This window comes from Neomonachus schauinslandi, chromosome 10, assembly GCF_002201575.2.
Source record: "Neomonachus schauinslandi chromosome 10, ASM220157v2, whole genome shotgun sequence".
Classification (NCBI taxonomy): domain Eukaryota; kingdom Metazoa; phylum Chordata; class Mammalia; order Carnivora; family Phocidae; genus Neomonachus; species Neomonachus schauinslandi.
The window spans coordinates 35,634,056-35,651,082 of record NC_058412.1 but is presented as its reverse complement, the minus strand read 5'-3'; the positions used below and the strand labels follow the sequence as shown (position 1 = coordinate 35,651,082).

Genomic DNA, 17,027 nt, shown 5'->3' with positions numbered 1-17,027 from the left:
AAACATCTTTGCATATGCTTTTCTTCATAATAATTGTTCTCCTGAAAAGGAAAAAGACTCTTCAAGGTTTCTTCAGTGTCCACCTCAGCCTGGCTCCTGCAGATTTCTCCAGGTTTTCACTTGCTATGTCAACCAAACTGGTCTTCTCGCTGTTTCTTAACATGTCTGTCCCAAGTACTCCCATTTCTATGATTTTACTCACTTCACCAATCCTGTCTGAAGCCTCACCTGCATTACCCCCTCTTCAATCATACCACCACTTTGTTGGAATTTTCCACTCTTGAAGGTCTAGTACAAGAATGACATTTGCTCCTAAGTGATTTCTGTCCTCTGAACTCTGGAATTATTCCCTGGAAAGTCTCTGCTCCCTTGTGTTGTTATTTGCATTTTAAAGTCAGTTTTGTGTCCTCATATATAATAAGCTCCTTTGAATGCAGAGACTGAGCATATACCTGTTTATGTTATAGCATCTAACGGAGGGCCTGGAAGACAGGCCCCTCAGAAAACACTCAGAAAGCGTGTTTTATAGATGATTATGCTATTTTATATATTTTTTTCTTTCGAGCAGCATTTTGGTGGTGATTCACTGGCTCTATCTTCATTTTCAGGTGTTCTGTCACTTTCACACTGACTTTCCATCGCTACTTCTGACCTAAAAATACCACAGGTCTTTTTTTCTGAATATGAAGAATGAGTTAATAGATTTTGGTAAGAAGTAGAAAAATGAAAATCACTTAATACATTTCTTTTTTGCCAAGACAAAGAAAATGCTTTTGATTCCCTCCTCTGCTTTTCATGTCAGGAAGTTCATACACAGTGAATCACTTCCTTGTCACTTAAACTCTGAAGTGTAATATGATCATGGTAGGCAATGAAAACATGTATATGAAGTCCCAAAGGCATAAAAATCCATGAGTGGAAACCGATAAAAGATTGACAGCTGTTTTCTAAGAAAGCAAAGAGCTGACAGCTGATGCACAAAAGGTTTCTTCCGCACACCAGGGACCCTTACCTGACTCCTAATCCTCGTGCTGGCCATGGGAGTCAAAAATTTATGTTCTAGATACCAGGCTCGCTCCTGGAACACCAGCTTGGTTCCATATAACAGACAAAACTAAGGCATGGGGAAAGAGGAGAGAAATGAACAAACAGTAATATATTAGAAAAGGCAAAGTCTAAGGAGGAGGAAGAGAAATAGCATAATATTACATTTCATTAAATCATAAAAGTTAATACTGTCTCAATGTAAATGCTCACATTTTGGATGTGCAGTATATGTTTTATTTTTAAAAACTATTCTATAGAACATGTAAAGCATATATAAAAGTAGAAAGAATAGCATAGCAAACTGCCATGTGACCATTCCCCCAATTAAACAAATATTAACTCATGGTCAATCTTGCTTCATCTGCAACCTCACCCAGTTCCCCCTCATCCCAAGTTATTTAGAAGCAAAGTCCATATAAAGTATATTTTAAAACATGAATGTAGTATTTTTGTTTGCTTTCCTTCTCAATTCATGAAAGAATATTCTAAATGTATATTCTGAACATCATCTTGATATTTTCCATTGAGCCCGATTTCATTAAACTTTCATAAAAATAGCATTCTTCATTTACATTTATTTCAACATGTTTTTCCTATGATACTCCTGAAACCTACCCACAGAACTTCTTCATGAGATCAGTGGCATCAAGCAATAATAAATGAGTTTTCCTGTATCAAGCAGCAACTTTTTAATTAACTATTTACTTTTTAATATCCAATCATTTTTAAATCATACAAAAGCAGAGAGAAGAGTAGAATGTACTTCCACGTCTCCATCACCCAGCTTGCGCAGCCATCACCTCATGGCCAATCTTGTTTTATCTCTCCCCCCACCCCTTTCTGGATTATTGTGAAGCAAAATTCAGTCATACCATTTCATAAGGTTTCACTGTGTATTTCTAAAAGATAAAGACCCTTTAGAAGTAAGATTACATAAAGTCCACCCAAGTGACAACAACAAAACCCTCAATTCAGAGTCAAATGGAAATGATCTGCATTGTCAGAAGACAATATGTTTTCTATGGCTCATGAGACTCAGAAATCACAGTTTGAAGTCATGTAGACTATATAAGCTCTTCCTTCTTTTCCTGAGGTTCTGGGACATCCTTGAATTAGCATCATTTCGGAGAGCCTCAACCATTCAATCTTCCCAGAAAGGGTCACAGTATGCTTAGTAGCTTGTCTATGAGAGATATTTAAGATTAATTATGGCTCTTTCATGACCTCGCCGATGTTCTGCTTGGCTAGTGAAAGCTTCCTTTGGCCCTTTTATATAACGGTGGTAAAGATGTTATCTGACCCTGCAGACGCAGTGAGAGCAACTGAAAAATACTGTCAGACATCCTGATAACATGAATTCTTAAAAAAATAATAAATTGTATAGCTTACATGGCTAAACTGCCTCACAAGTCTCTAGGTGAAATTCCTATCCACTACAAAAGTACCTATTATGGATTCCCAGGTATAGAAAGTTAATTTGCATCACTTCTGGGTCTACCAACATATAAGGTCAGTGATAAGAAATCCAGAACCACAGAATGTAAGTATTTTTTGAAATAATTTAACTCATCTTCTCACTCAATCCAGAATCCTGTGTCAGCCAAGGTACAACCAAGAAACAGATGACATATTCACATTAGGATGATTCAAGAAGAGTTTAATAAATTATTTTCATAAAGGGGTGGGCAAGTTGTAGGAGAGCCACAAGGGATAGTGCAGTACCCCAGAGCTAGTATATCTGGAACTGCTACCAACTCTAGGTTCAAGGGAGGAGGGCAGGGAGTGGCTACTAGATCCTGGAAGAGAGAGCCGTATACACAGAGACATCTTAAGAGGAGCTGCGACCTTCAGCCTAGGAACACAGAAATCCCAAGGGGACCCCATAGGGAGGCAGGCAGGGGGCAGGAATATCCACACCTTATTCTCCTCCCCTCTCCAATCTCTAACTGGGGCTTCCAGTTTGCAGAAGTAAATCAGATCCAGAGGTCAAGGATCCCACTGATGCAAGTTATGTAAGTCCACTTCCTGGACCTAGAGCAGGTTGGAGAAGGGTGGAGTGAAGAGGGGGAGAGGCAAGTAGAGGATATCTGGCACAAATCCCTTCTCTAACACCCCTGACAGATGGTGGTCCAGCCTTTAGACTACTCCTGTCTGACTCAGGCCCAAGCCCACTTGGTCCCACAGAGCTCCTACCAGCCCCTGACTGCTGACACCATTGCCAAGCGCTATTCCAGACTGCTGGCTTTAACCAGTCTCACACTGTGTTTCCTGATTATGTCTGCTCCTCCCTTTTGTTGACTCCTGAGTTGTCCTCCTGTTGTCAGTTTTTGGCTCTTGTGTATCTGATGCTCAGGGACACTTTCCTGACTTTGAACTTCTGCTTTTCTCCTTCAACACAGTTCAGACTCTCCTTAAACAACCTTCTTAACCTGTCCTGGTAAAACACGGGTCTTGGTTCTCAGTGGCTACCAGAACACCACATCTAGGTCCAGATACCATCAGCCCAGCCTCAGACCCTCAAACAGAACCTGAATGTCTTTCCTTTGTCTTTGTGTTCCAGAGACAGGAGCTCAAGGCATTAAGGGGCATCTGGCTCTCAAAGGAGTCTCACTGTTGCAAGAGCCAGGGCATATCGAGCCACTTCTCTCTGTAGAATAATGAATTTATGAATTGTTCAGTCTGTAGGAAAGTGATCTGGTCCTGCTCATCTCCGTATGCTTAAGGTCTGATAAAGGACCTGACACGCTGCAAGAAACTGGCTGAAACACAATTTCCCATAACTCATAGCTACTAACCCCGTAACTTTGGCTGCCTAAGGAACGAAACAGGAGTCTATGAAAACATCCAGATAACAGCCCTTAACAAATTTAAAGATCGGTTTCTCATCTCTGCTTAGTCTTTCTTCAAAATGACCAACCTTCACAGATCCTTATCTCCCTGTTACCACATGGTTTCCAGCCCTTGTGCCCTGGGGGCCTCTTTTAGATGCTAATTCTGTCTCTCAAGGTGTCTCACAGAAAACTGAGCAGAGTACCCAAATGTTTTCTCATTACTGTAGTGTTGGCAGCACATCACTGTCCTGGACTGGGATTCTACACTTTTAAATGCAAGTTAAGATGGAATTTACTTTCATGACAGCCACATAACATTTTTTGAATAAATGAAAGCATATCATACATATTTGGTTTAACATCAAATGTTTGTTCACTTGACACTCCCAACTAGGTCTTTTTGCCCATGAACTGTTTTCAACCAACACACACATACATATAAACATCCCTAAAGAGATGATGGAGCACTGGGCATTATACGAAAACAATGGATCGTGGATCACCACATCAAAAACCAATGATGTATTGTATGGTGACTAACATAACATAATAAAATTAAAAATAAATAAATAAATAAATAATAAAAAAAGAAAGAGATGATTTAAAATTCGTTCTCTTTTTTTTAAGATTTTATTTATTTATGAGAGAGAGAGTGCACTAGCTGGGGGAAGGGTAGAGGGAGAGGGAGAAGGAGGCTCCCTGCTGCAGGGAGCCTCACAACAGGGCTCCATCCCAGGACCCTGGGATCATGACCTGAGCTGAAGGCAGATGCTTAACCGACTGAGCCACCCAGGCACCCAAAATTTGTTCTAAATTTTTTGATTCCTTATTATTATTATTTTTAAAGATTTTATGTATTTATTTGACATAGGGAGACCCAACGAGAGAGGGAACACAAGCAGGGGGAGTGGGAGAGGGAGAAGCAGGCTTCTACACTTTTAAATGCAAGTTAAGATTCTACAGGGAGCAGGGAGCCCGATGTGGGGCTTGATCCCAGGACCCTGGGATCATGACCTGAGCTGAAGGCAGACGCTTAACAACTGAGCCACCCAGGCACCCCGATTCCTTATTATTTTAAAGTACCATCTTGTTGATATGACCTGTCTCGAGCCCCCAAAGTCTCTATGAATCTTGACTCAATCACCTGATACACTTGTGTCATTTACAAATTTGTAAAATCCCATCTATATCTTTATGCAATAGAATCCAGCTGATAGGTCTAAGTCTTCTGATTCAAGTGTCTGAGAATCTATTTAATGCGATGTCCTCTAACTCATATTTCTTTCTTTCTTTTTTTTTGTAACTCATATTTCTCCGGCTTGTCCATAAGGATATCCTGAGACTCTGGCAAAGTGTTGGCCAAAATCAAGATACACCAATTTCGCCAGATATTCTCTTTTAGTAACCTGATTAAGAAAGGAAATAAGATTTGTTTAGCAAGACTTAGCCATAGTGGACAGAGAGGCTCCTAGTGACTGTCTCTTTTCCAATTGCTCATAAGCTATTCTGAATACTCTTTTCTAGAATTTTAACTTAGATTTATATCAATATTAAATTCTATAGTTTCCCAAATCTATTTTCCCATTTTTAAAAAATGTGCACATTTGCTCATTTCTAATTTTTTGACATCTCTCTTTTGACCTTCTTGGTTTTCAAAAGGACAACTACAAGTCCTTCACAATTCAGGCAGAAAAAGGGAACATTATGGGCTATGAGTTTTGCTTTCTTTTTGCCATCTCTTAGCACCAAAGCTTTCTTCCCCAAACAAGAAGCCTGTTTCTTCAAACTCTGAATGTAGCTAAAAATGGCCTTTTAAATCTTCATCAGATTATTTGTCAAGCCTCATGTTATGCTGGGTTTCGGCCATCCTGACATTTATTAAATGCTATCCTTTTGTATTTATCCTTGGACAAGCCTCTCTTTCCCATTTCCCCTCTCCTCATTGCTTATATGTAGCTACCTTAGACCCGTGCACAAGGAGCACACCCATACTCTTAGCCTGGTTTCTTAAAATGTGTCCCAAATCACAGTCTTTTTTCTGTATCTACTGTATTGTCAGAATAATATTTTGCTGCAGGCTAATAAAAACCCTGGACACCAAAGCTTGGGTACCATGGTTGGCAATGCTTTGCACATGATGTCACATTGCCACATTGTTACATTGTGGGGGAGAATTAAGTGTTGTTTATAGGGACTCCAGAAAAAGAAAACAACTGGAAGCCTTGTTGGTTTTTTTCTGGACTATACCCCCTGTACCTTTTCCCTCTGCTGATTTTAATCTGTATCCTTTTGTGATGTATATGCAGACTTTATATATTTGGGTCCTATGAATCCTTCTAGCAAATCATCAAACCTGAGGGTGGTCTTGGGGAGCCCTGACATAGGCCGCATTTTACACATGAAGACACAGAGGCTCAAGAAAGTTGAATTATAGAGCTAGGGTTGGAATTTTTTCAGGATTCAAAGATATTTTTTGATCAACCATAGCACCTGTCCTTCTCATTAAAAAACCAAAAACAGACAACTCTTTAAAAAAAAAAATAGAGGCCGTAGATTCTATTCTGGGCAAGATGAAGTAAAAGACTCACCCAGTCTCTCCCACTGAATGTAACCATTACTCCTGGACAGAGTGAATGCAAAAGCTATTTGAGAAATCTAAAAAATAAACAGTAGCACGAAGATTGGGGAAGAGGACCAGAATTCAAAGTACCACCAAACTGGTGGTTATTTTCATTTTTTTTCCCCCTGGTCCTCAAGCTCCTTATTCCTGGAGGCATATGTAGCAGACTGGGACAATTAAGTCCCAGATTTCTGGCTGGAGGATGAAAAAAAGGTAGCTCCAGGGAACCAGAAAGTATCAAGGAGATTATGGAGAAAAAGGGCTTGGGAAAGTAACCTCATAAAGTTGCTTCTAAACTGGGTCCAGCCCCCAGTGTGCATATATGAATCTAATGCCAGTTACCTTACATAATCGGTTGAGAACTGAACCAGCACACAGATGAGAATGTGGGTACCAGACCGGCACGGCCAGCGCATGTGTGGGACAGAACAGAAGAGGACTGCAAAGGCTATGAAGGCTCTGCTGACGCCGGAACCAGAGTGAAACACAGTGAACAACCAGGTACACAGGCTGCTAACGCAAACATATTAACGTTCTTCATAGCGAATGGCAAATTATACACAAAATCTAGATAAGAAATAACAGCAATTCTACACAGTCTTTCCCAGAAAATAGAAGAGAAGAAAACCCTCCCTGACTCATTTTATGAGGCCAGCATTACTGGGATATCAAAACCGAACAAAGACAGTACAGGAAAGAAAAAACTATAGACAAATATTTCTCATGGACGTAGGTGTAAAAATCCCCCACAAAATATTAATGAATGGAATCCAGCAATATATACAAAGAATAATGTACCATGACCAAGTGGGCTTTATCCTGGGAATGCAAGGCTGGCTCTAAAATGAATCATCATGGCGATGACCTTTTTGAATCTGACACCAAAAGCAAAGGAAACAAAAGCAGAAGTAAATAAGTGAGACTACACCAAACTAAAAAGCTTCTGCACAGCAAAGGAAACATCAACAAAATGAAAAGGCAACCTACCAAATGGGAAAAAATATTTGCAAATCATATATCTGGTAAGGGGTTAAGATCCAAAATATATCAAGAACTCATACAGCTCAATAACAAACCCACCCCAAAACCAAAAACCAAAAACAAACCCAAATGATCAAATTAAAGGATCTAAATACACACTTTTCCAAAGAAGACATATAGATGGCCAACAGGCACAGGAAAAGATATTTAACATCACCAATCATCAGGGAAATGCAAATAAAAAATACGATGAAATTTCGCTTTATACCTAGTACAATGGCTATTATCAAAGAGACAAGAGATAACAAATGCTGGTAAGAACATGGAGAAAGAAAATCCTTGTGCACTGTTGGTGGGAATGTAAACTGGTGCAGCCACTCTGGAAAACACTGTGGAGGTTCCTCAAAAAATTAAAAATAGAATTACCATAGGATCCAGCGATTCCACTTCTGAGTATTTATCATAAAACTTGAAAACATTAACTTGAAAAGATATTTGCACCCTACAGATGTTCACTGCAGTGTTACTCACAATAGCTTAAGATATGGAAACAACCTAAGTGTCCATCAACCAATGAATGCATAAAGAAAATATGGAATATACAGTTAACCTTGAACAATGTAGGGGGTTAGAGGCACTAACCTGCTGTGGAGCCCAAAATCCACATATAAATTTTTTTCAATTTTTAAATTTAAATTCAATTTAATTAGCATGTAGTGTAATATTAGTTTCAGAGGTAAAATTTAGTGATTCATCAGTTGCATATAATACCCAGTGCTCATTACCTCAAGTGCCCTCCTTAATGCCCATCACCCAGTTACCCCATCCTCCCACCCACCTCCCCTCCAGCAACCCTCAGTTTGTCTCCTATAGTTAGGAGTCTCTTATGGTTTGTCTCCCTCTCTGATTTCATTTTACTTTTCCTTCCCTTTCCCTATATTCATCTGTTTTGTTTCTAAATTCCACATATGAGTGAAATCATATGATATTTGTCTTTTTCTGACTGACTTATTTTGCTTAACATAATATCCTCCAGTTCTATCCACATCATTGCAAATGACAAGATACCATGTTTTTTTTTTGATGGCTGAGTAATATTCCATTACAAATATATATATGTGTGTGTATATATATATATATATATATATATATACATACACCACATCTTCTTTATCCATTCATCTATTGATGGACATCTGGGCTCTTTCCATAGTTTGGCTACTATGGAAATTGCTGCTATAAACACTGGGGTTCAGGTGTTTATATATATACACCACATCTTCTTTATCCATTCATCTGTTGATGGACATCTTGGCTCTTTCCATAGTTTGGTTATTGTGGACACTGCTGCTATAAACATTGGGGTGCACGTAGCCCTTTGGGTCACTACATTTGTATCTTTGGGGTAAATACCCAGTAGTGCAATTGCTGGGTCATAGGGTAGCTCTATTTTCAACTTTTTGAGGAAACTCCATACTGTTTTCCAGAGTGGCTGCAGCAGCTTGCATTCCCACCAACAGTGTTGGAGGGTTCCCCCTTCTCTGCAGCCTCGCCAACATCTGTCCTTTCCTGACTTGTTAATTTTAGCCATTCTGACTGGTGTGAGGTGGTATCTCATTGAGGTTTTGATTTGGATTTCCCTGATGCCGAGTGATGTTGAGCACTTTTTCATGTGTCTGTTGGCCACTTGGATGTTTTCTTTGCAGAAATGTCTGTTCATGTCTTCTGCTCATTTCTTGACTGGATTATTTGTTCTTTGGGTGTTGAGTTGGATAAGTTCTTTATAGATTTTGGATACTAGCCCTTTCTCTGATATGTCATTTGCAAATATCTTCTCCCATTCCGTAGGTTGCTGTGCAAAAGCTTTTTATCTTGATGAAGTCCCAATAGTTCATTTTCCCAGTAGTTCATTTTTGCCTTTGTTTCCCTTGCCTTTGGACACATGTCTAGCAAAAAGTTGCTGTGGCCGAGGTCAAAGAGGTTGCTGCCTGTGTTCTCCTCGAGGAAAAAAATCCACATATAACTTTTGACTCCCCCAAAACTTAACTACTAATAGTCTACTGTTGACTGGAAGCCTTTCTAATAACCTAAGGAGTCCATGAACACATATTTTGTGTGTATTATATGTATTATATACTGTATTAAAATAAAATAAGCTAGAGGAAGGAAAATTCTATTAAGAAAATCACAAGGAAGAAAAGACATATTCACGGTATTGTACTGTAAAAAAATCTGTGTATAAGTGCACCCACACAGTTCAAACGCATATTGTTCAAGGGTTTGTATATACAATGTATATACAATTGTATATACATTGTATATACAATGGGATATTATTCAGCCATAAAAAAAGAGAATGAAATCTTGTCATTTGCAACAGCATGGATGGACCTTGAGGGCATCATGCTAAGTGAAATAAGTCAGACAGATAAAGACAAATACAATATAATCTCATTTATATATGTGGAATCTAAAAACAAAAAACAAACCAAGCTCATAGACAAAGAGAACAGATTGGTGGTTGCTAGAGGTTGGGGATAGGGGGTGGTTAAAATGGGTGAACTGAGTCAAAAGGTACAAAGTTCCAGTTATAAAATTAATAAGTCATGGGAATGTAATGTACAGCTTGACAACTGCAGTTAATAATACTATAGAGTATATCTGAAAGATGTTAAAGGAATAGATCTTAAAATTTCTCATCACAGGAAAAAAATTCTGTAACTATGAATTTTGACAGATATTAAGTAAACTTAATGTGGTGATCATTTTGCAATATATACAAATATCAAATCATTATATGTACACCTGAAGCTAATATAATGTTGCACGTCTATTATGCCTCAAAAAAAATTAAATTAAAAGTAAAAGGGGCAAAGAACCAAAAATGTGATAGAAAAATGAGAAAAAGATGTGAACAGAAAAGTCAAAAAAATAAAATATTGTCTTCAAATATATAAAGAGTATTCAAATCACTTATAATTAGAGAAATAAAAATGCTGAGATACTATCATTTATCTGATGTGCAAAAGTTATATATATACTACATATAAATATTAAATTCTCTCAGTGAGACTATGGGGAAACAAAACTCTATATATAGCTAATGGGAATGTCAATTGGTAGAACTCATCTGCAGGAAAATTTGGTAATACTTAACAAAATTATATATGTACTTACTGTTCAGTCCAGAAATTCCTAGAAATATACACTAAAGATACACCTTCAATAGTAAGAATACATATATGTATAAGATTATTCATTATAATTATAGCATTATTTCTAATTGAAAAATATTGGAAACAATTAAATACTTGTATATATCGTAGAATGTACTGTAGAATAATACTTGTAGAAAAGTGATTGGATAAAACATGGCACATCCAAACAATGGAGTACTATGCAACTGGAAAAAAGAATAAGGAAGACCTGTATGGACCAATATGGAGTGATTTGTAGGGCATATTTTTAAATAAAACAAATTTACAAAAGAAACTATAATGTACTATTTTTCATATAATAAATAAATCACTGTAATTCATCATATTAACAATCTAAAAACATAAAAAAAATCCACCTGATCATTTGATTGAAGCAGAAAAAGAATTTGACAAAATTCAACATCCACTCAAGATAAAAAAAATCATTTAAAAAGATTTTATTGATTTATTTAAGAGAGAGAGAGAGAGCACACAAGCAGGGGGAAGGGGCAGAGAGAGAAGCAGATTCCCTGCCGAGCAGGGAGCCCGATATGGGACTCCATCCCAGGCCCCGGGATCATAACCCAAGCGGAAGGCAGACACCCAAGGGACTGAGCCACCCAGGTGCCCTCAAGATAAAAATTTTTACAAAACTAGGAATAGAAGTGAACTTTCTTAACTTGATTAAGAACAGCTATGCCACACACACATGCCAAAAAAAACAGAACAACAACAACAAAAAACTCTACAGTTAATATCCTACTTAATGGCAAAAAACACTAAATTCTTTTTGCTTAAGATCCACAAGGCACAGATGTCTGTTTTCATCCCTCTTATTCACCGATACACTGAAAGTTTTAGTCCATGTAGTAAGGCAAAACAAAACAAAACCCCAAACAGCAACAAACAAACCAAAAAGCATACAAATTAGAAAGGAAAAATGCAAATTGGAAAGGAAAAAATAAAACTTTCCCTGTTTGCTTGCAAACATAGAAAACCTATAAGAAATCTACAAAAAAAAAAAAAATCCAAAATCTCTAGAATTAATAGTGAGCTTGCAAGATCACAGGATATAAGGTCAATGCAAAAAATATCAATTATACTCCTAGATATTAGAAATGTACTGTTAGATGGGGGCCTGGGTGGCTCAGTCGGTTAAGCGACTACCTTTAGCTCAGGTCATGATCCCAGGGTCCTGGGATCAAATCCCACATCAGGCTCCTTCCTCCGCGGGAAGCCTGCTTCTTCCTTTCCCACTCCCCCTGCTTGTGTTCCCTCTCTTGTTGTGTCTCTCTCTGTCAAATAAATAAATAAAATCTTTAAAAAAAAAAAAAAAGAAATGTACTGTAGAAACTGAAATTTAAAACAATATGCCTTTGGGGGTCCCTGGGTGGCTCAGTTGGTTAAGCATCCGACTCTTGATTTTGGCTCAGGTCATGATCTCAGGGTTGTGGGATGGAGCCCTGTGTCAGTCTCCGTGTTCAGTGGGGAGTCTGCTAGAGGATCCTCTCCCTCTCCCTCTGTCCTCTATCTCCCTCCCACTCAAATAAATAAATCTTTTTAAAAAAACCAATATATCCCTTATAATAGCTCACCCCAAAATTAAATACTTAGGCATAAATCTACAAAAACATGTACATTATCTTTATGCTGAAAACTATAAATGCTGATGGAAGAACTAATAAAATAGATTAGAAGAGTCAAATAGTACATTTGTTAATTCATAGATTTAATGTAACTAATCAAATTCAGAGAATTTTTTTGTAGATATAGACAAACTAATTCTAAAAATTTATATGGAAAGGGAAAGAAACTAGAATGACTAAAACAATTTGAAAAAGAAGAATTAAGTTGGAGGAACCACCCTATTTGACTTTAAGACTTATTATAAAGTTACGGTATTCAAGATAGTATGGTATTGTCAAGGGATAGACACATAGATCAGTGGAACAAAATAGAGAACCCTGAAATAGACCCATGCAAATATGCCTGAATGATTCTTGACAAAGATACAAAAATAATTAATGGAAGAAAAATTAGTCTCTCAACAAGTGGTGCAGAAACAATTGGATATCAATGGTCAAAAGATAAACAAACCTGACCTAAGCCTCACACCTGTTCACAAATTAGTTCAAAGTGAATCATTGATCTAAATGTAAAATATAAAAATCTAAAACTTTTAGGAAAAAAAATAGGAGAAACCTTCCATGACCTGGGGTTAAACATTCTTAGTTCTTAGATAGAACAATAAAAGCACAATCTATCAAAGACTATTTTATAAAATTGGATTTCATCAGAACCAAAAACTTGCTTTGCAAAGGGCACTGTTATGGGGATGAAAATGCATGCTACAGACTTGGAGAAAATATTTGCAAATCACACATCTAAGAAAGAATTTGTATCCGTAATTTATAAAGAACTCTCAAAACTCAACAGTAGGAAAACAAATTATCCAGTTTAAAAATGGGCAAAAGATTTGAACAGACTTTACTAAAGAGAATATACAGATGGCAAAAAAAAAAAAAAAAAAAGCCTGTGAAAAAATTTCAATATCATTAGCTATTAGAGAGACAGAAATTAAAACCATGATGAGTTACTCCTACATCCCTATTGGAATGGCAGAAACAACAACAAAAAAATACTGATAATATCACATGTAGGTGAAGATACTGAGCAACCAAATCTCTCATACACTGGGGATGTGAAGTTTCTTATAAAGTTAAACAGACATTTACCACATGACCCAATACACTCATTCCTAGGTATTTACCCTAGAGCAGTGGTTCTCAACTGTGGATGATTTTTGTCCCCCCAAGGGACATTTGGCAATGTGTGCAGACATTCTGGTTGTCATAACTTGGGGATATCTACTGACATCTAGTAAGTAGAGGCCAGAGATCTTGCTAAACATCCTACAATGCGCAGGGCAGTCCCCCTACAACAAAGAAGTATCTGGCCCAAAATGTTAATAGTGCTAAATTTGAGAAACTGCCCTAGAGAAAGAAAACTTATGTTTACATAATATAATAACTTGTATGTGAACATTTATAGCAGCCCTACTCACAGTCATCAAAACTGGAAACAGCCCAGATGTCCTTCACTGGGTAAAGGGATAAACAAACGGTTGTACATCCATTCAATGGAAACTACTCAGCAATGAGAAGGTATAACTGTTGATGTATGCAACAACTTGGCTGAATCTCAAAAATGACATGCTGAGTAAAGGAAGACAATATCAAAAGATTACATATTGTATGATCCTATTTACATAACATTCTCCAGAGACAAAACTACAGCGATGGACAATGGCACATTGGTTGCTAGGAGTTATCAGAAGAAGGAAAGGATGATTATAAAGCCATTCTATTAGGGATTGTAGGATGGGCAGATTGTTCTGTATCTGGGTTGTGGCAGCGCTTCCTTAATTCTATATGTGTGTTAAAATGCACAGAACTACACACCTCTAAGCAAGGCCATTTTGCTGTATTGAAATATATCATCTTCCTATGTCCAGGTTCCTCCCTCTTCATTGTGGCAAACTCCAAGCTGAAATAGCTATATTTTCTAAGGGTTCCCTGTCCTGAAACCTTGTCCAAGGATCCCTCCTTGATTTCCTCCACTGAAAGTTACCTCTTCCCTTCTTGGGTTCCCACAGAGGTATGTGTTCCCCTCTGTTACACATTCTGCTTGTTGGTGTAATTATTTGCCCATGTGATTTTCTCCCTGCCCACAAGGTGATCAGGAAGGCAGGAGCTGTGGTTCATGGCATATTGAAATTTCTGCAGCACCTAGCGCAGCATCAGGGCTCAGTATGTGTTTGTGGAAGCATCAGAGTGCCTTGGTTCCCAGGAGCATAAGCCCACTGGGACCAAGAGCAGCAAGAAGGGAAGTTGCCTGCAATTTATGACAAGTAGGCAGCCTATATCCATGGCCTGAACTGCATAATAAGCAAGAAGATGAAGCAAAAGGACTAAGTTGGACCTGTAGTGTCAGAAAAGATAAACAAAGCTTATTAATTCATGGTAATACCAGCATGATATCAGAACAGTTTCCCCCAGCAACAACCCAGTTCTCTCACTGTGATGAAGTGCTCTGCCTTCTGCCTCAGACTTTAGCCACTTGGGATCTGCATTATTGCCTTGTAAAATTGATGGGCAGTGGCACCATCTCTTGGTTTAAGGAATTTCTGCCAGCATCAGCAAAAAGCATTGGCTTTGCAATTCCTAAGGGCATTCCCTGCAATAGGAAAGTGATTAAAAATTGGACCAGTCTGGAACAATGCCTATCTCTAATCCTTATGATGCACCTGCCCAGCCTCCTCCAAGCCATCAGCTCCAGGTGTGAGTTCATCAGCTTCCATAGGAGAGGAAGTCTTATTTATATTTAACTGGAAAACAAGGAGAGGCAACTTTAGTGTCTTTTTCTTTGATCACCCATGGAAGTTGTTCAAGATCAAAGTTTCTTTTCCTTCCAAACTGCCTGGAGATGTTAATTAAAAAAAATTTTTTTTAATCCAATCTGCTCAATATTTCTTGTGTCTTAAATGCTCCTCTTCTTAAGAAAGTTGGCAGGCAGTAGCAGCTGAATCATTCTGGTAGCTCAGAGTGCTCTGGAAGAAAGAGGGTTGAGGATGAAGGTGATCTTTTCTTTCTGAATTTTTGGATCTTTGGACACAGAGGAGCCTGGGGTGGCCTGTTCTTCACCACCACATTCTGTGGCAGGGGAACAAGTTTCTTTCCATGAGAGATGAGTATCACAGTAAAGTGATGGTGGACCATATGCTGGTGTCATGGTGGATCAAACACAGAGGGCGTGGTAGAAGGGAGGGACAAGCCAGAGACAGCCAGACCCAAAGCACGTCCTATTTCATGCCTCATTAGAAAAGTCTAGACATAGCTATATCCTGGCGTCCTCAAACACTGGGAAACAAAGAGTGCAGAAAATCATCTGCAGGAAGCAAGAACTTGACAAGCCAAAAAGGAGGCAGAGGGAAAGCTCTGGAGAAGGTAACCTTGAGACATCTTTTCAGCAGCATGCTGAATACCATTGTTGGAAACGGGGGAGACCAGAGCTCTGGCGCTTCTGAACCTGGGGGTAGACTGATAAGAAAATACTTTTTCTTCTACCGGGGGTCTTACAGCTGGCTGCAGAATTCAAGCTATCCTGTGATTGTCATACTCTGGCCAACCTACTCCCTCTCCCTTGTGATGTTGCGGTGTACTGGCCTTACCATGTTCAGTGGGAGTGGGAAAATTCAGGAAGCAAAGCTTTGCAGGCAGAGATGAGGCTATTCCCTCTGGGGCTCCTTACACAATCCACTATTTAAACTGGCTCAGAACCATACCATACCCCTACTTCATGCAGACAGGTTAAGCAACTTGTAGAAAAGCCTTCAGCCAGGCTCTTCTCTTCTGACTTGTTTTAACCCGTAATTGATCCTAACTTCTTGCTACTCCCAATTCCCTATCTGTCCTTGGCTTTGCAACTGTCACCACCATCCATCTTCAAATTTTTTTTCATCTTACGAAACTAGAACTCTGTACCCAATAAATAACTGCTCATTCTTGTGCCCCCATGGTCCCTGGCAACAACCCTTCTACTTCCTCTATGGTCTCTATGAATTTGACTACTCTAGGGACCTCATGTAAGTGGACTCATGCAATATATGCCCTTTGTGACTGGCTTATTTCACTTAGCATAATGTCTTCAAGGTTCATCCATGCTGCACCATGTGTCAGAATTTCCTTCTCTTTCTAGGCTGAATAATATTCCATTGTATGTGTGTGTCACATTTTGTTTATCCATCCATAAGCTGATGGACACTTGGGTTGCTTCCACCTTTTGGCTCTTGTGAATAGTGCTGCTCTGAACATGAGTGTACAGATAACTGTTTGAGTCACCCCTTTCCATTCTTTTGGGTCTATGCCCAGAAGTGGAATCACTGGATCACACAGTAATTCTATTTTTAATTTTTTTAAAAAGATTTTATTTATTTGAGAGAGAGAACGAGAGAACACAAGCAGGGGGAGCAGCAGGCAGAGGGAGAAGCAGGGTCCCTGCTGAGCAGGGAGCCTGATGTGGGGCTGGATTCCAGGACCCTGGGATCATGACCTGAGCTGAAGGGAGACGCTTAACTGACTGAGCCACCCAGGCGCCCCTATTTTTAATTTTTTAAGGAATTGCCACACTGTTTACCATAATGATTATATCATTTTACATTCCCACCAACAGTGTACCAGTATTCCAGTTTCTCCACATCCTGGCTAACAGGTGTTATTTTGATTTTTTTATAGCAGCCATCCTAATGAGTGTGAAGTGGTATCTCATTGTAACTTTGATTTATATTTCCCT

At 38.6% G+C, this 17,027-nt stretch overlaps 1 protein-coding gene across 1 annotated transcript in view; it reads right to left on the bottom strand.

Annotated features, from left to right (window-relative positions):
* The window catches only part of ACOXL (acyl-CoA oxidase like), a 315,844-nt gene that overhangs the window by 24,273 nt on the left and 274,544 nt on the right, over nucleotides 1–17,027 (bottom strand). Inside the window, exon 18 of the mRNA XM_021697716.1 lies at nucleotides 1,013–1,114. Within this exon, the coding sequence (XP_021553391.1) occupies nucleotides 1,013–1,114 (102 nt within the window). The remainder of the gene's footprint in view (nucleotides 1–1,012; nucleotides 1,115–17,027) is intronic.